The sequence below is a fragment of the Azolla caroliniana genome, unplaced genomic scaffold (assembly GCF_043228905.1).
Source record: "Azolla caroliniana isolate FFs.n. ecotype wild unplaced genomic scaffold, voAzoCaro1.0.p SCAF_6, whole genome shotgun sequence".
Classification (NCBI taxonomy): Eukaryota; Viridiplantae; Streptophyta; class Polypodiopsida; order Salviniales; family Salviniaceae; genus Azolla; species Azolla caroliniana.
Window position 1 is genome coordinate 2720891 of NW_028230441.1, and position 26059 is coordinate 2746949.

At 36.9% G+C, this 26059-nt stretch overlaps 1 protein-coding gene, 2 long non-coding RNA genes and 2 pseudogenes across 4 annotated transcripts in view; 3 read left to right on the forward strand and 2 right to left on the reverse strand.

Moving 5' to 3' along the window:
* Positions 1-26059, forward strand: part of LOC147862572 (multicopper oxidase LPR1-like) — a 33995-nt pseudogene that overhangs the window by 5387 nt on the left and 2549 nt on the right. The gene's annotated exons all lie outside the window — the stretch shown is intronic.
* Positions 703-1668, reverse strand: LOC147862573 (secreted RxLR effector protein 161 pseudogene; annotated as a pseudogene).
* Positions 3470-3786, reverse strand: LOC147862574 (uncharacterized). The gene is made up of 2 exons (XR_015529981.1): positions 3731-3786; positions 3470-3626 (listed from the first exon to the last, which is right to left on the reverse strand). It is a non-coding gene; the product is annotated as an uncharacterized LOC147862574 (long non-coding RNA).
* LOC147862575 (uncharacterized) lies at positions 6611-7164 on the forward strand. The gene is made up of 2 exons (XR_015529973.1): positions 6611-6688; positions 7016-7164. It is a non-coding gene; the product is annotated as an uncharacterized LOC147862575 (long non-coding RNA).
* On the forward strand, positions 21551-23104 carry LOC147862576 (uncharacterized). The gene has a single exon (XM_087321117.1). The coding sequence runs from the start codon at positions 21551-21553 to the stop codon at positions 23102-23104; it is 1554 nt and encodes a 517-aa protein (XP_087177243.1).

Sequence of the window (26059 nt, forward strand, 5' to 3'; positions counted from 1 at the left end):
CGCACTCTAAGACACATATGGCCATTGACAGTGGAGGTTAGATATAGTAATGAGACCAAAAGATAAATAAAAGAAAGGAAATAAAACTCGGGTCTAATTCCATTGAAAAACTAAACAAGCTACAAATAAATTGTATCTATCGTCTGAACGGACAAAAGGGAATTGGAGAGGCTTCACATGGGGCAAGGAATCTCCACACAAATTCTCATCCCAACAAATGAAGACACCCCCGTCCCTCGAATAAATAAATAAATACGAAGACAAGGCGAGAAAGAAAAGAAAGAACAATATATTAACACCCTATAAGACCAATTTTGGCCCACGAGACAATCGGTTATAACAAAAATGGGATGTATACGCAATCATCGAAAATAAACATAAATAATCGTTGATAAAAGAGTTGTATTGTACAAAAGATGTTAGAGACAAAACAAAGGAAGAAGGGAAAAAACCAGGATGTTAGATAATAGTTCTAACCATAGTATGAACCATACGTACCATATGTGCATTCGCATTCGCGAATGGTTCAATCATTTGCGAAAGAAAAACACCCTCAAAGAATGATAAATACCATACTTTTGGATTAACTATTTATTATGAGGTAGATAAGCCTAAAAATGAAAAAAAAACAAAAATAAAGTTATAGAATAGAGTGATTAAGTAAGATCAAAGAGTGATTAGATATTAATCAAGATCACAATACAATATCTAGATAGAGCTCATAGGCTATGCTCATCTCTATATATTCAAAATGATTGAGATACATAAGTTTTATGACTCACAAGATGATGAGATGCATGCATACTATTTACATCATGAAGTCTTGTTAACTAGAGTTTAAGACTAAGATAAGTATAACATGACTCATGTTATGCATGAGTTCATAACACTACCCCTCATCTCATCATCATTGGTTTAGCTCATCAGCTCTGATAATCTTTTGAGTCCAAGAGAAGGAATGTTTAGCCAATGTTTTGATGCAGGTAAACTTTTGGTAAAAATATCCACCAAGTTCTTGCTTGATTGAATAGGTTGTACGTTGATATAATTATCATTAACCTCACGAGTAAAGGAAAACTTAGGAGAAATATGTTTGATTCGATCACCTTTAATAAAGCCTTTCTTGAATTGATTAACTGTTGGTAATGATGGGCCGATAAAACCACAAGAACTTTCAATATGCCCAATTAAGCGTTGTAACCATAGGCATTCTCGGCTTGCTTCATGTAATGCCAATATCTCAGCATGATTTGAAGATGTTGCAGCCAATGTTTACTTTGTTGATCGCCAAGAGATCGTTGTGCCACCAACAAGGAAAACATATCCTGTTTGTGATCTGCCAACGTGAGGGTCAGATAAAAACCCAGTGTCAGAATAACCGGTCAATTGACCGTGCATAGAATTGCTGGGAAAGAAAAGACCCATATCTTGAGTGCCTCGTAAATATCGGAAAATTTGCTTAATTCCAATCCAGTGTCTTCTAGTAGGATCGTGACTATATCGAGCCAACAAATTGACAATGAACGAAATGTCCGAACGCGTACAATTGGCCAAATACATAAGTGCACCAACAACAACCATGTAAGGATACTGTGGTTCCAATGCTGACTCGTTAGAAAATCTTGGCCAAAATGGGTCACAAGAAGGATCTAGAGAGCGCACTACCATAAGAGTTCTAATAAAATGAGCTTGATACATAGAAAACCATTTTAATATTTTATGGAATAACAGAGCTCTGATGAAGATGAATTCCATTAGATAGGTGCTCGATCTGAAGACCCAAGTAGAATGTAGCTAACCGAGGTCTTTTATTTCAAATTGGCAGCTAAGCATAGCAACAACATTTTCAATAGCATTGGATGTTCCATATAATATTGAGATCATCAACATAAATAGCAATGATGACAAATTCTTTGAGATAATGCTTGATAAATATACAAGGTCAAATATCATCATCTTTAAATCCATGAGAAAGAAGATCATGAGAGAGATGTTGATACCACATATGACCGGCTTGTTTAAGTCCATAAAGTGACTTACATAACTTGATCAATGGATTGAGAAATTTTCCAAGCTGCATAGATTTGCAAAGTTCTTCAGGTATCTTCATGTATATATCTTTATCCAAATCACCATAAAGATAGGTTGTAACCACATCCATGAGACGCATATGAAGACTTCGTTGAATAGTGAAATGAATCAACCAACGAAAACTCGTTGCATCCATAACCGAAGAATATGTATCGGTATAATCAATACCAAATCGTTGCGTGAAACCTTGCCTTATAACGGATAACTTCTCCTTTATCATTATGCTTCCGCACAAAAACCCAATGTTAGCTCAACTTTAATAGCTTCTTTCCACTTATCCCAAAAAGGAGATGCTTTTGCTTCTTGAATAGTTTGAGGATCTAATTCGTTCACGAAAGTTGTCATGGGTTGATGGGGAGAGTAAAAATGATATGATGATTGTCGTAATCGGAGAAGTTGCGCGACATCAAGTATTGCATGTCCCCATGTTGAACTATAGATTCGCAATAGCGAATAAAGGTTGTTGACGTAAACTCAGCAGCGTTGTCCATCTAAATCAACTTTATTGAAAAATATGGGAATTGAGCACGCAACTTGATGATAAGGATGAGGAGTCGAGGCAACGCCATGTTGTGATTAGAAAGAAGTGTGACGTGAGAAAAACACGATGAAGCATCTTTGACTCCCATGAAGTAATAAAATAGTCCAGAAGGAGGGTGCACTAGTCCATGGATATCACCATGTATACGCTCCAAAAAATTTGGTGATTCATACGGTTCCTTGTGCAAGGAAGGACAAATCACCAATTTTCGTTGTGCACATGGAACACAAAAACGAGTTTTAACTCGATTCAAGTATTCCAACTTTAAAGGTATATCTTGAACATTATTGATCATTCTCCTAATCATTGTATGGCAAGGATGACCTAGTCTAACTCATCAATAACTTGGGTAGTATTTGACAGGTGCTTGACAACTCGCATTGTCTTTTTCCCATCTTGCTTCGATGTCATGAGGTGGTATCCATCGTGTCGCATATCTACAAATGCAAGAAGATTTCTCAGCAAGGTATGCACAATCAATAAGACAAATAAAATTACTTGTATGCAAATAAATCATATGGGCTTCAATCATGTTACCTTCGGGCTCAAATTCCAAAGGTTGATCCATAAAACTATATTCCAATATTGGAATTGATGGTGAGATCGTTGATGTTTTTGCTACCTTATTAGCCTCCAATTTCCTATCTTGACCTTGCTTGCCATACTTTTGGTAAAGATCAACATGAAACTTAGAAGTTCAGCAAGTATTTGCCCAATGCCCTCGTAAACCACATCGAAGACATGAATTTGATGAAGACTTATCTTGACTTGACTTTGATTGATGATGCATTTGCTTGACTTGATTACTTGTAGGATATTGTTTCCTTTGTTGATTTCTTCCTCCTCCTCGATTCTGTGCATATGGGTGTTAATGACGATGTTGTCGTCTAGAATAATTACTCTCGACATGCGACAAATCCTTGAATTGTAGAGGAGCCACAAGTTGACTAACTGGATGAATTTTGTCGTTCTTGAGGAGAACTTGGTGGTGTTGCTCAACAGTAAGAAGTGTAGATAAAAGTTCAGCATATGTTTTAAAAGATTAAAATTTGCATAAAAGTTCAATGACAAAATTAAAATTTGCGGAATGAAAAGTACTTCACGTTTTGTTGATTAGATTCACCTCTTGAACAAGGTTTTCATCACCGCAAATTTTATGTTTAGAAACGATACCAAATAGTGATATTCAGCAACTTTCTTGAAATCTTGAAAACGAAGTTGATTCCATTCATGAAAAGACTTGGGGCCAAGAACAGTTCGTTGATGATCAAAGCGGGCTTTGAATTGCTTCCAGAGAGTTGATGGATTCTTGATGGAGAAGTATTGATTTTGAAGGCTTAGATCAAGGTGATGAAGGATGAAGATGAATGCTTCCACTCCCTTCTTCCTAGTATTTGAGTTCTCCGCACCATTAAAATTACCACTTATCGTATGAAGGATATCTTTCGTCATGAGATGGCCTTCGGCATGAACCATCCAAGTCATATAATTGGACCCATCCAACGCAAGTGGCGGGAATAAGCATTTCTCTATTTGTAGAGCTTGAGAAGTCATGCTAATGGTAACAATAAGTTAGATTTATATAAGAGAATAATTAATTACTATGGTAGAGGCTAATCGTGCTCATAACGTGTTATAGAATAGAGTGATTAAGTAAGATCAAAGAGTGATTAGATATTAATCACGATCACAATACAATATCTAGATAGAGCTCATAGGCTATGCTCATCTCTATATATTCAAAATGATTGAGATACATAAGTTTTATGACTCATTAGATGATGAGATGCATGCATACTATTTACATCATGGAGTCTTGTTAACTAGAGTTTAAGACTAAGATAAGTATAACATCACTCATGTTATGCATGAGTTCATAACAAAAAAAACATTAAAAAAATAGGAAAAAACAAAAAAAAAACACAAGAATGTTTGAATAAAATTCGCATTCACTTTCCAACGTAGGAAAACGAATGTTATACTAGACGAACACGAATTTTACATACTATGGAACCTCTAACAAATAGATCGATAACCATTAAAATAAATCAATATCTTAGTAATGAATGGATATCCTATTGTCGAAAACCTCACGTGTCTGATTTCAAACTGTGTAATTATGTTCGAGAGCCTTTTGTCCATCGGTTTTTTACGAAGAATGCTTGATGATTGTCAATTTAATCCCGTGTATCTGTGATGAAGAACTTTATGTCATGGTTCTTTTAAAAGCTTGATGATTGTTTTAAGCCTACATATTTGTCATGGTGATCTTCCTGAAATGTTTCTGGCGATTGTTTTAAACCTGTGTATTTGTAGAGAGATTTCTGGTGTTCTTCTTTATGAAAATGTTGCTGACATTTGTGCTTGCATTTTTGTAGTCCAGAGCTGTTATACCATTTTTCTTCCAAAGCTTGCTGATTTTTACAAACGTGTGTTTGTAATGGAGAGCACTGTGAACAACATCTTGCTTTTTGTCTGTGCATTTCTGGTTGACAGCTTTATGCCATTTTTATTCTATTTATGATGGAGAGCTTTGGGTCGTTGTTTCTGGAATAGCTTGTGTACTTTTTCATCAAGTGCTTTATATACTGATCCTTGAAAAACATGAACTTCCCTGATATATTTGAGAATGATTTCATAAGAATGAGAGAACTCTTGCAAGCTTGATTATATGTCTGTATCTAGACAGAGTTTTATCTTCATGTTTCTTTCGGAATGTGGAAGAATCTTTTCGGACTCTTGAAATCTGAATATGGTTGTATCTCTAGAAACACCAGTGTGTTCCTGTCCTTAAAGGATGCAAAACGATATTTTCTGAGGATATATATGCCCAGGAAAGTCATAATTGGTTGTATCTAGATTCTAGAAAGAACTTGATGTTCAGGTTCTCGAAAGAACTTGATGTTCAGATTCTAGAAAGAACTTGATGAAGATATATTCTCATATTTGGTTCTTTTATATTCTTTTCTTGCTTATTCGGACAAGAAATGCCAGCTAACTATGGTTGTATCAAGGAAGAACCATTGGTTTACGTTCTTTTCAGGCCACAGAAGAATATTTTTCGCGAAAGTGTACTCAGAAGAGCCTGATATGGTTATATCTGAAAGAGAATTATCTTTAGGTTATATTAAAAGTTCTTTCAGATCTCAGAAGGAACTATTCTCTCAAGATCCATGCTTAAGGTCTGTACCTGTTAGTAACTTTTGAGTCAGTTTTCTTTCAAAATGTAGAAGGATATTTTCGGAGGTGTGATAAGAAAATGTAGTGTGGCCGTTAATGAAAGGAACTGTGTATTGCACTGTTTTGAGGACCAAGTAGGATTTTTTTGTCCGCTTAGGAACTCTGATTCAGCTTTTTGTACTATGTGAATTATTCTGGTTGTATCTGTTAGGAGCTTTTATGTGTACAGCTATTTCAGGATTTTAGTCCTTTTCTCCTTGAACTGTGTTTTGAAACAATGGCCATTTCCTTATCGCTATTGTGATTGTATGTGATAGTAACTTTACATGTTGCTATTTTAGGTTTTGGTTCTTATTTTGTGAAAATAGGTTGTCTTTGGTAGAATGTTGGAGTGCAACACGTCTTGACAGAATTGATCTTAAGCTAAAGCTGTCAAGCTCTCGAATGTCCGAGCTATAGTTTTTCACAGTTTCTTCCCACTGAAACCCACACTTAACTAGGATATATGTCCCATTCAGCCAAGTTTTTTGTATATGATTCAGTTTTCTGAAAAATGCAAGTTATGAGTGATTCTTGCTGTCAATTCAGGGCTTTGTGTTCTCCCAGTGGAAAGGAAGATGTATGTTTCCAAATGAGGCTCAATTATGGCCCTACTGCACATTTCCTGATGTTCTTTATTAGTTGGACTGACTGTAGATTGGCTGGCACACTAGAACTTCTACATATCCTTATTTATAAGCTAAATTTCATTATTTTCATAGCATTTCTAGCATAAAAGGATACCATCATGGTATATCAATGCCTCTCAGGTGATGAAAGATGGGAATACCTCAATGTCAGTGAGTGAACGGAAGGCAAGCCGTCGAGAGTTCTATGGTAAAGTCCTGTTGCTTTTGTTCACATTTTATTGTGATGCTCTATTGTGATATCATTTTATTGCTTTTAATAAGACTCAAAGAACTCTAAATCCTAAAACGTAAACCGGTGCTGTAGCTTTTCTTCACATTATATTCTGATGCTTTAATGTTATTTGGATAAAACTTTTAATAAGATTTAAAGAACTCTAAATCCTAAAACCTAAACTGTTCCTGTAGCTTTTCTTCACATTATATTCTGATGCTTTAATGTTGTTTGGATGAAGCTTTTCATAAGACCTTTTTCTAATTCCTTTGCAGCTTTCATACCTCCATCATTGTGTCCTAGGAAGCATTCCTGAGAATACTGCCCAACAGCAACATAGCAGATGTCTCGATAAAGATAAGAAGATTGCCAGGGTGCCACCATTCGATGTGTCTGCGGTGCTACAGGGACTAGTAAAAGCTCATATTGATCATTTATTGTCAAGAAGTTGATCATGAAATGATTTAGATTTCAAAATATTTTAGGATTAATTTTTTGATTATATGCTATGGAATCATCAATTTTGTTATGGATTAGAATCCGTTTATTGTGCTCTGAAATTACCTAAAAGTAGCATTATGATTGCTACGCCCCCTAAATGTGTTCATCCATTTTGCTATGCCATGGGATCATAGTGGCTTATCTAAAGTAGCATTTATGCATACTAGTACTTCTAAATGCCCTGGGATCATTGGATCACTGAAGGAGAAAAAACTCATGAACACTGTAGATTGCTGTACATTTGTATTTATTTACTGGAGCCACAAGCAAAAGTTTGTTCGATAGCCGCACGCCAGTAGTATTCAGGGGCTCTTGTATATTGTTGAAGATTGATTTCTAGAGTAGAAAATAAGGCTACATCGGTGCAAAGTCAGATAGATGTTATCGTAACAAATGTATGAAGGTATTTTAGAAATGTGTTATGCATGTGAAGCAATGCATCGTCATTCTTCTTTACAATTCTTCCTGCTCTCCCCTCATTTGTACGCATGTGTTATGCATGTGAAGCAAGGTTTAAATCTAAGCAAAAAGTATATAGCTAACCTTTTTAATTAGGTATTCTTGCCTTTAATCGATGGATCTAGCATACAATCTACAAGAGTATAATTAATTGTAGCAAATACGTTAAGAATAGGTTTTGATGTTTATATAAAGAAAAAAAACATATGCATCTCCAACGTGACATTAAATGTTTCAAGTGTTAATGTTATAGGAAGGTTTTATTATGTCACGCATTTGGTAAATACATGTAGTTCTTTAATCTTTTATCATGTAAATACTATTCTTTAATTAAGAAGGTTTAGGGACTATGTACCTGTCCATGGTAGCTACTACTAGACGTACGCTTTCAGACCTTCAGTTTATTTTTTAGTATGTATTCACGCTTAATTTGTATTTCAATTCTGCATGAGGCATTTAGAAAATTCATGTACATATATGGTATCTCATGGAAAATGTAATATATGTAGGAAGAGATCTTGTAATGTTGAACAATCTATAAAAAATACTTGGATTGTCTTTAAAGAAAATGACAATTTTCATTTGACATCTATCTTTCTTCAATTGCAATTGTCCTTGGATTGTGGCACTTCTCTATATTTGGGAGCTAAAACAATATTGACATTATTACATTGCAACACTCCTTAGGGATGACAATCTTATGAGAAAGGTGTAGAAATGTGTGGCTCTTTTGGTAGTGGGTGCAAGTTTTAAGGATAGCAAGAATAGTGTACATTTGGATAAAGAGCCAAGAATGTCACTTGCAAGATGGTTATCAAATGATATGTTCATATTTCTGGCATTTTGTGTTGAAGCACAACTCAACTCTTCTTTGGAGGAGCATTGCTTCCAGCAACATAGTATCAATTATGTTGGTTAGCACAAAAGGTGGAAGATCAACTTTTAAAGCACGAGAGAGCTCATGAGGAAGCATAGCAAGTAACAATCCAAATTTCTCTTCAAAATTAGTTGCTCTTCTCCATTCTCTTTTGAATGCATCACAAAGATTTCTCAACTATGATGACTCCATCCAGGTGATAGTAAATATGAGGTAGCCCTTAACATTTGGTTTCCATGGGTCTTTTGTGAATCGACAACGTCTTGAGGAAAGTATAACCTATTGTTTCTTTCCCACCACTTGCATTGTAGTTGTTAAGTACATTACAAGTTCCATGTGAAGCAGAATGCTTCCTAGTCGCATCGAACAACCATGCGGGTGATGTCAGGATACCTTGTACTATGACTTCTTGCCCTCTTTTCCGATCAAATGGCTTTATATGTGCCATCGATACCTACACAATCAATTCAAAGTCAATAAGGTCAAAACAATTTAAAGAGGTGAGCAGTTCGCAATATAATAGAACACAAGCAATATAGCATGTTACATAAACAATTCTATATAAGCCCGGGCATGTTTAGAAAAATGATGAAACCGCCTTTAGAGTTTGTATTGATGTGTCATCTACAGTCAATGTCAATGGTCAATGAAATGATGTTGTTTGACATGGTGGGACAATGAAACCTGAAGTTAAGTCTGGTGCGGATGCGGCACATATGCAGGTTTACAAGATGTGTTGTACCACATTTCCTAGGCTAACTTGGAGTTACAAATTCTACCATTCCATGGACGGACTTGGCATTGTGAATTCGGCCACCCACTGTATGTTTGTTCTTGCTGACCTAGCATCTACTAAGACATGTTATAACTGTAACAAAATTCTAAATATGAAAATCATGCTACATATGTGTTCACCCCATAGGATGATGTGGCATACATATCCAGGGCCATACCAATTTGGGTCGAGCAATGAGACTTTGCCCTTTTCCTCATTTTCTGGTTTTCTTCTTTCTAGATCCACGACATTTCCCCATGGAAGCAGAGAGGAAAGAAAAACATCAAATAGGAAAAAAGCCAAAGCCAAAGCGCAAAGGAGGGAGGCGAGGCGAGGCGAAAGAAGAAGCAAGAGAGGCTTACAAGGCCAACAAATGTGGGATAATCAGCGTTCTAGGTAGCAATTGATCTCTCTACGGCGGGCTTCATCATGGACCGCATTTTGCAATTCCTTGTTGTGCTTGGAGACCACCCCCTCTACATAACCAATTTTCGCCATGGCTCTCAAAAATCAAGAAAACAATGGCAAAAAACAGAAAAAAAACTAACTCCCGGTGGTAAGTAATTTCTCTACTTAATTGTCACCTTATCCCTCAGTTTTCAATATTTCCCGCGTATATGCCCTCGCATTGGCGCATCCATGTCTCAATTAGTCAAGCAAAAGCTGGTCGAGAATGATGGGGATGATGACCTCGTGTGTAGTTGATACGATCAAACGAATGTAGTACATACATTGTCATGAAGATTTCCGGCTACGATGAGAAACTCGGGTGGGAGAAATAAAATGGGGATGTGCAACATTGCATATGCACTTGTAAATTTGTATAATGAGAATAAGATAACAAAATGTAAGAGGATGGGTAATAATCTAAGGTGCTAAAGGTGCACCACGAGGTTCGTAGAGGCATAAAGGTGATGTGCACTTTGTAAACTAGAGGAAAGTACATGAAGAATGGGTGTAGGGAGTAATGGGCATTGAGTGTGAATGTGAGAGGAGAGTGAGTTAAAGGCCCACCGATTTAAGATCAAGGAAAAATATTCCCCATTGAAAGAAGGGGATTTGACCTCTCCTTTTGTAATGTGCCTCACCCCTTACTACTATAAAAGGGAGTGAGGGGTCTCTTATGAAGGGGTTGCCTATTTTGAGGGAGGGGGGCTTCCACGTTTTGGGTTTCTTTGGGTTGCCATTAGGGTTTCGGAATTTTGGGTTTTAGGATCTCGGTTTAGGGGTTTCATTCGTCTTCTTCTTCTTCTTCTTTTCCCCTATCCGGTTAGGGTTTCATCTAGAGGGTTTACATTCGGCCTACACAGCCACAGTTGTAATTCATGTGGTGTTTTCGTAATATAATCATTCAATGAATCTTGTCTTGTCTTGTCTCTAATCTTAATCTTTCTCTTCCTTCTCGGTTGAACTCCCAAGCTTCTCTCCCTTCTCTTACTCCCTAGTCCAAGACCCCCATGGTCCTACCCCTTTTCGACACATACTCGCGGATTTCCGCGACAACGTCTAATTTCTTGAGATCAGGTTAGCTCGAGGGTGTTTATTGTAGGGAAACAATGGAAACTTCGGGGCATCCTCTCTTGTGTTCCCCAAGTACATCTAGTTTCTCGAGACTTAGTTTGATGATCAAGGGTATTTTGTGGGAAAATAATGGAAAGTTGAAGGGCATCTCTCTTTTGTGTTCCTGAGTACATCTAGTTTCTCGAGACTCGATTTGATGATCGAGGGTGCTTTGGAGAAATATGAAAACTTGAGGACATCCTCTTTTTTATTCTTTGTTTTTGTGGTGAGGTTCATTTTCAAAAAAGAAAAGAAAAGAAAAGAAAGTAGATCAAGAAGAAAGAGAAGAATGGGTGGATACAACATAAGCAATGAGATCTAAAGACCAAATTGATTTGAGAAGACATGTATGTCTCTATTTATAGGTTCCTATAGAATAGCTTAAAGATTTCTAGAATGTTCTAGACCTAAAATATTCTAAGATGTTCTAGGACATTCTAGAATGATCTAGAGTTTTACAATAATCAATATATTATGAAAAGTAGCTTTTATTCTCTCATATGACAATAATCTATCTTAATCGTTGGGTTTTCAATTATGGATTACAAGGTCCTCGGTTCAAGTTGGGTGACGCCATAATGGTCATGTGTTTATGACACTATCCCTCCTTCGAGAATGATGAGTGGAAGTCGGCATTAACATTGTGGGGTCATGAAGCCGCATCTGTGCTGGACGGTTAAGACGAAATGTTGCATCATTAATCTGTGTTGTGATGACAAAAGGACCTAAGCGTTGATAATCAAGCTTAGCACATGATCGGGTAGTCTTGATATGACGACGAAGCAACCCTAAACCTTAAAAGGAGACTTAAGACGATGTCGATCTGGATCTTACGGTGTGGTTGAGCTTTTTGAAGATGTGATGCGTTGTAGTAGGGTTTCGTGACACCACGAGAAGATCTAGGATACACCATCGAGGGTGGTTGCCGGTGTAAGCAAAGAAAGGTGTAAATTTAGTAGAAGAATGTATCATGTTATTGTATGCAAACTCGGCAAGATGTAAAATATTACTCCAATCATCTTGTTGATAACTGATGAAGCATCGAGATACTACTCAAGCCTTTGATTTGTGCGCTCTGTTTGTCCGTCAATTTGTGGATGATAAGCCGATGAGAGTTTGCAGGAGATTTTAAGGCCTGCCCATAGGTGCTTCCAAAAGTGAGAGATAAATTGAGGACCACGATCACTAATTATATCATTTGGAAGACCATGATGGTGAAACACTTCATGCATAATGAGATCTGCAGTTTCTTGAATACTAATACTCTTTACACATGGAAAATAATTTGTCATCTTGGTAAATCGATCCACTACTGTTAAAATAGTATCAAAGCCTCTAGAAGGTAGCAGATCCGTAATGAAATCCATAGAAATAGACTGCCATGGCTTGCTGGGAGGCAGTAATGGTTGTAGCAAGCCCTAATGATGATGCCTACGTATTTTGGCACAATAACTGATGTCACATGTGCAAACGTAATCTTCGACAAATTTTTGCAAGTGAGGCCACCAAAATGAATGAATTACCAACTCCACTGTCTTGGCAATACCAAAATGTCCAGCCATAGGAGCATCCTAACGGTGTTTTAACACTTGACGTTGGGGTGATCCATCAGGGATATAAAGGAGATTCTTGTAGAAGAGTAGGTCATCTTGCCACTTGAAGTCTTGATAGTGTTGAGATGACCCTTGCAATGTGGACCAAGATGCATGGCTTGAACCAATGTGGGTTGAGACATCCTTAGCTAAATCATGAGAGTGAAGTTACTGCCAAATAGGATCAAGAAGGCTTGAATCTAGTGGTGTTGCATAAACTGTTGTTGCCTGTAGCTTTGATGGTTCAAGGAGAATCTGCTTTTGATTGTCAAAGGTCAGATGTCCAGGTCGAAGTGCCAGATATGAACGTCAAGGCAAAGCATCTACTTTCCCTTATTGTTTTCTTGGGTGAAAAATGATCGTGAAATCGAAACGAGTTAGAAATTGGGCCCACCGAGTTGGTCGCCTATTTAACACTAGAGTTGTTTGAAAATATGTAAGATTTTTGTGATCACTATAAATGATGATCTGATGAGGGGATCCTTATAAGAAATGTCGTCATTGCTTGAATGAGTCGACCACAACTAGTAACTTCTTGTCATGCACCTCATAGTTTATCTCCACAACACTAAATTTTCTCGAGTGAAACGCGGCTGGATGGGACTGCCCATCCTCGCTTGGTTGCAATAGGATACTCTCCAATGCAAAGTCTAACACATTTGCCTCAATGGTAAATGGCTTTTCGAGATCAATATGAGCTAGGATAGGTGTCGTCCTTGTCTGCTTCGATAGTCCAAACAAATGCTTGAATTTTCTTGGTGAGTTGGGTGAGGGGCAACACAATGCTTGAATAATTACGTATGAATTTGCGATAAAAGTTGGCAAATCCAAGGAAATATTGGACGTCCCGACATGAACATGGGGGTTTCCATTCCAATATTGTTTGGACTTTTGTTGGATCCATGACAATACCCTCGGGTGAAATAGTGTATCCCAAACATTTGACTTGTTTGCAATCAAAACAACACTTCTTAAGTTTGGCATAAAGACCATACTTTCTTAGGCATTCAAGTACTTTCTTCACATGTATATCATGCTCCTCTTGTGTTTTAGAGTAAATCAACAAATCATCTAAGTAGATGATGAGAAAGATATCCAGGAAATCTCGGAAAATGTCATTTGTAATATGTTGCAAAACTACGGGTGCATTTGTGAGCCCAAAAGGCATGACTGTATACTCGAAATGACCATAGTGAGTGCGAAGTGTAGTTTTCCACTCATCTCTCAATCCAATTCAAACAAGATTATATGCACCCCTTAGATCAATTTTGGTAAAATGTTTTGCACTACCAATGCTCTAAAAGACTAGAGATTAAGTAGAGCATACTGATTTCTTATGCTAACTTTATTTAAGCCTCGATAGTCCACGACAAAATGAAGCGAGTCGTCATTTTTCTTCACAAAAAAGATAGGAGCACTAACTAGAGGCTTTGAATGTCTAATAAACCCATGTGCAAGAATCTCCTCAATGTATTCTCAAAGAACCTCAAGCTCAGTTGGTATCAAATTGTAGGTCAATGGGACAGTCGTATGACCGATGCTTTGGAAGTACACTAGCTTTGACTTTGTCGAAAACATCAACATATTCTTGATATTTTTTGGGAATTTGGATGCTTGAATTGAGTGGCACTATAAGATGTCACTGATACTGCAAATAAGAAAAGGTCTTAAGAGAATAATCCTAGGTTTGATCCTTGACAATGATGTTTTCTATTGAAGGGCACCAAATTTCTCGCCTCCTCCAATCAATTCTTCGGTTATGTAGCTTGAACCATGGCAAACTGAGGACAATTGGATGCTCGGGGCTACGGATTATGTGAAAGGAAACTACACATCCTAAATCACCTAAGAGAATGTGTATTGGCTCAAGCTCTTTGAATATCTTCCTGGAAGTTATGGGACATCCATCAATCTCTACTACGGAAACTGGACAAGGAAGTTTATGCAAGGATATTTGGTGTTTTTGGGCAAAATCTCTATCCATGAAACAAGAATTGGCTTTGGTATCTAAGAGGGCTTGAACCTGAAGTTGACAACTCAGTGTCCTAACTTGTACTTAGGCTGAGAAGACTCTATTAACATGCTTGGAAGAAATGGAACCCACACTATGTTGTATAGATCTAGGGTTGTCCAACCAAATGGCTCCTATTTTGGCCGGAGTTATTTGTTTGACTCCTCTTCTAATTGGCTTAGGACTTCAAACTTATTGGACAAGGGTGGATTACTCATAATATTAGAATCACCGACTGCTTCTAAAATGTTGGACTCTGACGTCTCTACATGCGTGAGCAATAAAAGGCTATATGTCTTGGACCTCCGTAATATAAGCACAAACGGTTTGCTTGGCGTTGTTGCTTCTCTTCGTCCGACAATGGTCCTCGTCGTTGGGTCATATCGATCTCCATGGGTGTAGGACTATGCATTGGGACTTGACTACGTGTTTGCCTTGGAGTTGGAGCAGGGCTATATGTTTGCTTTGGAGATGATTGCACCGTTATTGATGCATCAGTTGGCATGAATCTTCATCTTGTTATTTGTTGTTGTCGCTCACGTCGACAGTAAAAAAGGCGATTATCACACCGTATTGCTCAACGAATAGCTTCTGTAAGTGATTTTGGATCCTCGGGGAAGGTAAGAATTAGTATTTCACATCACTATGAAGGCCGAAATGAAATTGCTCCATTAGGGCTTGTTCATCGCAAGGAATATCGCTTGCGATGAGATGGAAATTGGTTGCATATGTCGATGTTGGCTGATCACATTGACGTAGTGAGTGTACGAATCTTGTTGATTGTTGTTCTTGCCCAATTTGTATCTCTAAAGCAAGCCTTAAATTCCTTGATAAATTCCTCGAAATTATTCAGTAGAGGAGAATTTGTCTCTAGTAATGGAGAAAACCACAACAACGTTATGCCAATCAATAAGGTGCCCACTAACCCAACTCGTGGTGCATTTGTTAGATAATGTGTGGGATGCATTTGAATTACCAACCGTACTTGGAAATGCGCCCTCGAACCATCAAATTTAGCTAAGAGGCTGATTTTGGGCTCCTTGATAATACCTTGACCTTCAACCCTTTGTTGTTGTAAAACTACGACTGTCGACTCTAATTGTTGAACTCGTCGCGTAAACTCCTCTTGTTGTTGCTTCTCCACAATAACCTTTTGTAGATCTCCAAGTAGACGTTGATTCTCTAATTCAAGAGATGTGAACTTGGATTTAAGATTCTTCATTTTTGCAACAAGGGTGAGACATTCTTCTAGGTTGATGGCGGCCATGGTTTTGTGATGTTTATAGAGGAGGATAAAGGAGAGATAATGGTCATGTCTTCATGACACATCTTGAGTATTTGTGAAACAATATTTCTTCCATTCCAACCACAAAACACCTAATCAGACTAAAATCATGGTATTTACATATCCGTGGTGCAAAATATAGGGGTATGCTTGTTTCTTCATTGAGATGCTTGTTGTCAGAACCAAGGATAAAAGATAGAGTGATGGAAGAAGGATAGAGAAGAATGGATGTATAAGATAGAGAAAGAAAGAGAATGGATACAAGATATGTAATGAGAGCTAAAGACTGGTGTTGATTCGAATTGATTTGAGAATACATGTATGCGCTTATTTATAGGTTCCTATAGAATAGCTTAGAGATTTCTAGAATGTTCTAGAATGTTCTAGACCTAGAATGCTCTAGGACATTCTAGAACATTCTAGAATAATCTAGAGTTTTTACAATAATCAATGTAATACAAGAAGTAGCTTTTATTGTTTCATATAACAATAAGCTATCTTAATGGTTGAGGTTTTCAAGTATGAATTACAAGGTTCGAGGTTCAAGTCCGGGTGACGCCATAATGGTCATGTGTTCATGACACTTGTTTGAGTTGCTGATAAGCTATAGAGAATGTCGAGATACTGAAATCTTCCATCTCAATTACTATAAACAATCAAGGGCAAATTGTATTCCTTGCAAAGAACATTGGAATAGACAATGCAATTGGCATAGTCTAAACATTACAAACGATGTGAGACATAATTTAGATTAAGAAAGCATTTAGGATAGGATTAGCATATTCAAAAGATGTTGATAATCAAGGTACTTGAATGTTGGATTACATGCCATATGAACATGTCCCATATTAGTTTGTCGACCCTGTTAGCATATAACTTTATAACATATATACCTCAAGGGTATGACAACAAGATATACACACATAAAACGATAAGCACTTTAAAAGGGTAAAAGGGGTTCATCTTTCATTGAATAAATAGTCATGTTGTTGAAAGATGAATAAATAGTCATGTTGTTGATTCTCTCTCTCTCTCTCTCTTGGTAAAAGCACACAATTATATTAATTGTATGAAAATCCACTTAGTTACAACACTTCTTAGTCTCCTCTACCTATCATATGCCTATGTAGGGAGAGGGGCGTTCTGTAATGCTACTAAAAAACTTGAACATGCATTTGAGGAAATGATCCCCACATGCTCTAACATCCAAAAATTCCACATGAGAATACCTTTAAGCTTCTTTATATAGGCTTTCACCCCATGTCTATTATCAAACATGAAAGCATTACGCATATTCCAATTGTGTTGTGGTAAAAGCATGATCTCTCTCTCTCTCTCCCTCCCTCTCTCTCCCTCTCTCTCTCTCTCTCTCTCTCTCTCTCTCTCATTGTTGTCATGTGTGGAAGGGTGAATGTACTCCACCTATAATGTGGTAGAGCAAGAGAAAAGGTACCCACAACATAACAAATTTGATTATTCAAACATGACTTTCTTTTACAACAGTTAGCCTTTGTCATAACCTTAACCCTAAACTTTATTTTGTCTCACGTGGACCTTTGAAAGATGTCATCCCAAGCGACCAATAGGTCACCAATATATATGATAAATATTTCATATAATTGGGGTTTCAATAATCTAGTTGTTGTAAGCTCGTAAGCTCTATAAATTGGCTATCTCTTTATATCATTGTTGATGATTGTGATGTGCGCACATGCATGCATGCAAACACATCCAAGCCCTCGTTGATGGGAGACGTTAGGTATCTTATGTGGAGTATGCTTGTTTTTGTCTATAGGTATAAAAAAGATATGAGATCAAGCAACACATTCAATAAATTGATGAAATGGTTTCATCTACTTAATTTGACACTTCTCTACATCAGTGTTATGATACATGAGTTTATTATTTCATTGATTTCCTTTTATCATTGACAAATAATAGTAGCTCATATGCAAACAAATGTTTTTGCTGAAAATTAGAGGTCTATGCTTTTGTTAAAGTTCATTGATTGGTTTATCCGTTTTTAGTTAGGCAAATCAATATCATAACATTTCGAGTGAACATATGAAAAGCATGGATGACATGTAGTTTTTCATGAGGATTAATATTGATGATCTGCAAAAATTGCATGCCTTTATATAAACTTGAAAAGCATGAGTTTAATTCAAGAAATCTAAAATATCTTCTTAACTACTGCCAATAACAATAACAAGTGATAAACTCTAATGTTGTGGAGCTATTGTGCATGAAACAAAGAGAAATCCAATGTGGTGCGACAAAATAATCAGATGGGAAAGGAATAACGAACTATGTTTTTCATTGAAGAGGAAGTCAATGTGTTTTAGACAAAAATGGGCCATTTGATAAAATATTGTGAGTCCCCAATGCACATAATCATACATCCTAAACTATTGTGAATTTATTAGGGCCAATAAAATGTGAACCATTGGAATGGGTTGAACACATTTTCGTGCTCACATAAGTCCATTTGTCTTCAATCATGGTCTTCATGTGTTAAAGTTGTGGAGCTATGGGAGCCCTCGGGCCTTGAACCCAATTAAATGGGTAAAGGAAAAGATGCAAATAAGAGGGGAAGAGTAACAACATAATTATTTTATCAATGAAGGATGAATCCCCTTGGGCCTTGACCGGTGTTGGGCAAAGTCCCAGGAACAGTGTTAGCGTTCCGGTTGGGTTGGGACTTTTGCCGGCCAAGGTGGGGGACAGCCGGAATTGATTTCGGCCAAGTTTTCCTACCAACCAGAATCTAGCCGGTTCATATTTTTTGAACCGGCTATTTATATAGTTTATGAAAAAAATAAAGGTAAAAAAAAGTTTATATATATATATTTCATGTTTTTCCCCTTTTTTTGTTTTACTTTCCACCCTCTTTTTGTTTTTCTCCCTCTCTGTCGTCGTCTGATTTCCTCCTACTCCCTCCTTGCTCGTTGCTCCCTCCTCGTTGCTCACTGCTCCCTCCTCATTGCTCGTTGCCATTCCTCCTTCCTACTTCCTAGTTGTTCGTTAACAACTGCTTGTTATTCATTGTTCATTCATTGCTCACTGCTCACTGCCCATAGCTTGTTGCTTCTCCCTCGTTGATTGTCGGCGGCCTCTCATCACTCAGAAATTGCCGCTCGTCACTCGCTGATTGCCGCTCATCACTCGTCGCCCATCATTCGTCACTCAGCTCTCACCACTCGACGATTCGCGCGCGTTTCTTGTCGCTCGTTGATCGTCGCTTGTTACTTGCTGCTCACTAGGAGTTGTGCATTGCTCATCACTCGCTGCTCTCTATTGTTGGGTGAGTGCACATTTTTAAGTATTAGGGTCTTGTACCCTCAATCCATTTTCTCATATAATTATGTGAATGTCATTGCCTTGTTTATTTTCCTTCTAGATTGTATGTTTTTACACTAGAATATACATATTAATAAGCGTAGTCTTCATGTACGTAATTTGATGACAATAAGACCTTAAGATCAATCATAAAATGTAATAATAATGAAGAGATTCATTTTGCAATACATTGCAAATCGCCCACAGCTCGTTGCTTCTTCCTCGTTGATTGTCGGCGGCCGCTCATCACTCAGAAATTGCCACTCGTCACTCACTGATTGCCGCTCGTCACTCGTCGCCCATCATTCGTTACTCACCGCTCACCACTCGACGATTCACACGCGTTACTTGCCGCTCGTTGATCGTTGCTCGTTACTTGCCACTCACTAGGAGTTGTGCATTGCTCGTCACTCGCTGCTCTCTATTGTTGGGTGAGTGCACATTTTTAAGTATTAGGGTCTTGTACCCTCAATCCATTTTCTCATATAATTATGTGAATGTCATTGCCTTGTTTAGTTTCCTTCTAGATTGTATGTTTTTACTCTAGAATATACATATTAATAAGCGTAGTCTTCATGTACGTAGTTTGATGACTATAAGACCTTAAGATCAATCATAAAATGTAATAATAATGAAGAGATTCATTTTGCAATACATTGCAATGTTGGTTTTCAATCAAACACTCATGTATGACATTTTCTATTATCAAGTGATTTGATCACTTTTTAAACGTCTCTTGAACATTGTAAGGAAAGGATGTGATATCATTGCAAAGTATGTGCATTTGGGGAAGAGGGTCACATCTTCATGCTTCTTTTTAGTGGGTGAACATGAAGTTGTGTTCAAGATGTAAGGGAACTAGGTGTGGAAAGAGTTTTTAAATGTCTCTTGAACATTGTAAGGCAAAGATGTGGGATCATTGCAAAGTATGTGCATTGGAGAAGAGGATTACATCTTCATGCTTCTTTTTAGTGGGTGAACATGAACTTGTGAAGATGTAATGGAACTAGGTGTGGAAAGAGATTTGCTCTTCTTCATCATCATCATCAAGGGGCTACTATGATAAACAAATTAACGAATCTGAAATACTATTTACTTATTACAATATAACTAGATGAACCAACAAATTTGAGATGAGAATCATCATGTAATTCAAACACATGTAGTGGACAATAGGTTGAAAATTGGGAGGGAATTATGTACAACAAATTATCTTAGCACAAGAAAAGCATAGAAAGATGATGGGAATAGACAAGAATAAATCACAAGGAGGCACGTACATTCTATTACTACCTCGCATTCGTATTGTCATCTTGTTTGTGATCTCTAAAGTGTATCTCAAAATCTTTCCTACTAGATGCATTTTGTGGGAAAACGAATTTCTTGACATATTTGAAATGATTTTAGCTATGATTTCCTTCTTTTTGACATATTTCTTGTTTGGAAATTTACATTAGCAACATGTGATTCTATGTGTTGAATATGATGTCTTTCTTGGCCGTTGCAAATCAATTTCTGTCCATTACTCCCATTTGTAAATCAATTCTAATTTATATCTTAAGTTTTTGTGATCTCTAAAGTGTATCTCAAAATCTCAGTGTTCTAAACTAGAGCTTATTTAATGTGGGTAAGTTAATGTGAGCCATCCTCTTTCTTCTTTATTTTCTGATAGATTGGAAGGTCCATAGTGGAAAATTGATCCTTTATTGCCTCGGAAACTTCAAATATCCTAGGTATCTTAATTTGTTTTTTCTTTTTGGAAACATGGATTGTGTATGTAGGTTTCGCCTTCTTGTAAATAGAATCCATATATTATGTTAGTCAAACATTCTCTGCATTATTGTTACAGACTTACAGTATGTCCCAAAACAAGAATATGAAAGGCAAAGGAAAGCAAATTAGCCTCTTTACAATGCCCGGCTTTAGGAAAAACTTGCCATCTAAAGAAGATGTGTCTCTAGAAGAGCCTATAAAGGACCATCAACACTCCGAAGAATTACTTCATGAGATGAATAGAATTAGTAAGGCCAAACTAAAATTTCAAGAAGATTGGCTTACTAAATTTAAGTGGCTTCAAGAGGATTTAGAAACTGGTCTTTTATGGTGTAGTTATTGTAGGAGTGATCCTCATAGTAAGTCTTCATTTGGCAAAACAGGTGCCAAAAACTTTAAGACTTCCGCATTAGAAGAACATGCAAGAAGTGTGGCCCATCGAGATGCCATTTTGTTACAAGAACGTGACAAGAATGGTCTTGAAAAATGTGCATAAAAAAAAAAGCAAGTGTGGATGTAGCAATTGAAAAATTGTTAAAATGTGCATATTTTATAGCTAAAGAGGATTTAGCATTTAGAAAATTGGAAAGCCTCTTACGATTGTTAAGAGAATGTGGTGTGGAAGGCCTTCCACGAATGTATAACGATAATAAGGCTTGATCTACCATGAGGGTAACCAAGAACTTGATTCTTTATGCTACATTTGTGGAAGGAAGGCAAGTAAGAACCTCTTATTTGGGGTTACTTGAAGTAGAGGATGGTACATCAAACACAATAACAGAAAGCATTTTAGCATTATTAAAAAAGTGGAACTTAGATGTTAGAAAAATGATGGGATTCGGAAGTGATGGAGCATCTGTTATGGTAGGTATGTCTACAAGTGTTGCTACAAGATTGAAGTCATATAACCCATTTATGACTTCCTTATATTGTTGTGCACATCGAACAAACTTGTGTGTGCAAGAGGCTTCAAAGAACATCGAAGTCAAAGAAACATGTAAGCAGTTAGATGCCCTTGTGAATCGGGTGGCTGCACATTTCTCGAGGAGCTCACTGCGCCAAGGTGAAATAACTAAGATGCAAGATGCACTAGAATACACACATTTGCATATTCTTGAGATTGTGAAAACACGATGGCTTAGTCGGCATGGTGCTATCATGAGGGTATGTGATGTGTATGAACCCTTGATGAAGACTTTACAATCACAAAGTGATGCATACAATGTATTCGTAAGTTTAAGAAACTTCAAAGTAGTGTATATGCTTCACTTTCTTGCAGATGTACTTAAGATCATGTCAACGTTAAGTATGGAATTCCAAAAGGAATATGTGGATGTGACATGCATTGAAGGTTTGGCTATGATAGCCATTGGGGAGATCGAAGAACAATTTCTCGATCATGTTATGATGGATCTAAATGGTTTTGAGAAGGATAGCTATAGTTATCCAATTATTCCAGAATATGGTAGAGAAAAAGGAATGCTTTCAGTTTTAAGAGATGCTATTAAAGGTAATATGTATAAAAGCATCCTCATGGATAGATGTATTGATGGTGAGGACTTGATTGAAGCCATACAATTCCAAACTTTGTTTTCTAAGGCATTAATAGAGACAATAAAAAAGAGGCTTCAAGATCCGATAACTCTTTGCGCATTGAAAATGTTATCACCAATGAACATGTCTGCCGGATCTACAAGCATTTTAGCACGAAAAACTATGGGTCTTAATGAGTTGAAAACACTTGGAAATTTTTATGGCATTCAAAAAATGGTAGATGGGAGAGCGTTTTCTCCCATAATTGATAATGATAAATTGTATGATGAATATGCAATTTTCAAAAGGCAAGCTACCACGGAATGGCTTGGAAGAGATTTCTTAGATGTTTGGGGTATGATAAATTGTAATGATGTGTGGAAAGAAAAGCTACCCGAACTTCTAAAGATTGCATTGATAGGTTTAATCCAATGTTCTTCTACAGCAGCGTGTGAGAGAGGCTTTAGTCGCCTAAATCTAATAAAAAATAAGTTTAGAAATAGGTTGAAAAACAATGTGATTGATGCATTGATACGAATCTCTATTGAAGGACTTGAACTAGAAGAACATGACTTCAATGCTAGCATTTTGTTGTGGCGAGAAAGCAAGGCATATCGTCATATTTTTACAGGAACTTCTCATGAGCATGATGATAAGATCGAGGACTTCATAGAAGATATAGATTAAAACTTTATAAATGTGATCGATTTTGTTTTGGAACTTTCTATATATTACATCTAATTTGATCTAATATGTTGTTAATGCTACTTTACAAAGGTTTGAAAAGTGAAATATGTTTATAAAGTTAGAATTTTTTTTGGAAAATATATATCTTTAGTTTTTGGGTTCCAAAATTTTGTAATTGATTTGATTTGGTATTGCATTAGATTTTTTTTTGGTTATGCGGCCAAAAAAATTTCAACATGTTCCGGTTGACATTGTTGTTGGTAGGAACGTGGCCGGCCAAAATTTTAAAATTCCGGTTAGGTTCATGAGAAGCAGGAAAATTTCCGGTAGGGGCTACAAACTTTGCCCAACACTGGCCTTGACCCTTTTACACAAGTTGACTTTTTATAGGCCATTTACCACATTGTGCTCAAATCAATCTGAATGAGCATAAAAGGGATAAATAGAACACTACAACTAATGATTAACCAAATAAACATATAAGTAAATGACAAAAATTGATTAAGGGCACTTTCTATCCCAACCAACAAAGGAATTTAGATGAACAAGAAACAATATTGGTGTCACATCCAACTGATATATTGTTAGAAAGAGACTTGCCACACTATTGATGTCTCATCTTGTTTCGATGAAGATATTTGTCTCCCACAATGAGGTTAGGTACTCCTCCTTTTGTACTTGCACCTTAGTTCCTCAAGTCCCCACATGTACTTGCCATGTATCATGAAATTATATGAGTCGCCTCAATTCCCAATATACCTTTAAAATCATCCGAGTATTACTATTAAAAAACACATCATGATTCATGGTTCCACTTGAGCCATTTAATCTTGAATTCTTGAATTGATTTAGAATGTAGACTTTTAGTTTTGAACACAAGAAGGTGCTCTAGTACACAAGGTTTACAAGATAAATCCTCAAGGGTAACCAAATCCTTAACACCGATGTAGTGTTAGCGTCAGAACGTAAGAGTTCTTTCAAACGACTAACATGAAAAATTGGATGAATAGTAAACCTTGAAAACGTGGCGTTAAAGGGGAGAAAAAACCAATATTGACACATAGAGAGAGCGAGTGAAAGGGGTGAAAGCATATGAATGGAAACACTATTATAGTTAACATGTAGCTAAATTTACCACTAGGGATTGACAACAGTTTGGTTTAGGCTTGAACCAAACCATTTTAGGGTTCTCAAACCTAACCAAACCAATCCCTGAACTGGTTTGGCCTAAACTGGTTTGGCCTAAACTGGTTTGTGAATCGGTTTGGGAAGTGGTTTGTGCACCTCACCATTATTCTTGTTCCCCTCAACCTCAACAACATCATCAACAACACCACAACCACAACCACCATCACAATCTCATATACAAATATATGATGGCTATGGAGACATGCATGCCAATTCCCATGCTTCTTCAATTATACACCTTGCTTGCTAGCACATGGACATGACTTGCCCTCGGCCTTGCCACCATAGCCACCTTAATCTGAGCTTTCTTCACTTGACCTCGTCTCTATGAACCTATCTCTCTTCCTCCCTCCTCTCTTCCTCCCACAAATCAATCCAATATGTTAGGTAAGGAAAATGAATCCATTGTAGCAAACAAAAAAACGAAAGCCATAAAAGGTAAAGAAAATTATTGCATTAAAGAAGAAGAAGAAAGAAATAAAAGAGAGAGTATGCTATGATCATACGATGACTATGGGGTTCTCCTATTGGATAATAATTGTATACAAAAAACTCCAATGATTTAACCCAAGAAGCAACAATTACATTATATAGTTAGAGAAGAGGAAAGTATACATCTTTCACATTCTTGGCTCTCAAGAAGTGTTTCCTTTGACAAGCAATTTTGGTGGGATAAATTGTTGGAACCCAAGCTTGGCATGTCATGGGCATGCCACATAGACCTAATTTTTGGCCAAATAAATTGGGGGAAAATATCATTGGCTACTATCGAAGAAGATCATCAACGGAATATACCTAATTTTTGGTCGTATAAATTGGGGGAAAATATGAATGGTTATTATCGAAGAAGAGATCAACGACCATCATCAAAGAACTTGAAGGTTGGGAGTGCCAAAGAGGATTAGCACGGATCAATGAATTAGTGATTAAAACAGTGTAGTGATTACATGAAGTCAAAAGGCGTGTAGGCTACAAGCAGGAGGTCGTCGTCGTCCACTACGGACCATACATAGTTAAGCAACTATTTTTTTAGCTAATATTTAGTGAGAAAATCTTAAAGATACATATAATTTATTATGGGGAAGGAAATATTACAATTTATGGTACACACTTAAGTCAGTCTTTATTTAAGATACCTAAAATTGTCAAACCTAAATTATATTCAGTTTTCCTATGGCTAATTAGTTATGCTAAGGAATGGGAAAATCTTAAAGATGCATATAATTTATTATGGGAAAAAACATATTACTATTTATGGTATACATTTAAGTCGATCTTTATCTGAGATACATTTAGTAATCCTAAAAATTACCAAACCACTATACTACATGGACCTTTTTGTGTACTTAATTAATTATGCTATAATAAATGCTATAATAAATGGAGAGCAATTAGAAGCTTTGATACGAGAGACAAAGGTAGAAAAGGGATAAGGGGAAGGTGATGATCCAGACTTTTGTATGGACAGAGGGATAGGAGGTAATAAATAAATAAAAGACACGCACATTTGTTTGACAAATTAATGGGCAATGAATGCAGTGAGTGTTGGGCTAGGGGAGGAGGAAAAGAAGAGATAGAGAGAGAAAGAAAGAAAGAAATATTAACGTCTTCTAAGACCAAAATTGGCCCATGAAACAATTAGTTTACAACAAAAATGGGGTATTTTACCCATTCATCGAGAAAGAAAGATATATTAACGTATTCTAAAACCAAAATTGGCCCAACAGTCTTCTAAGGCCAAGATTGGGGAGAGCTAAAAAACGTGAA

Excerpts from the sequence above, each read along its gene's own strand:
- LOC147862576 (XM_087321117.1), top strand. The coding sequence starts at position 21,551 with ATGAGGGTAACCAAGAACTTGATTCTTTATGCTACATTTGTGGAAGGA.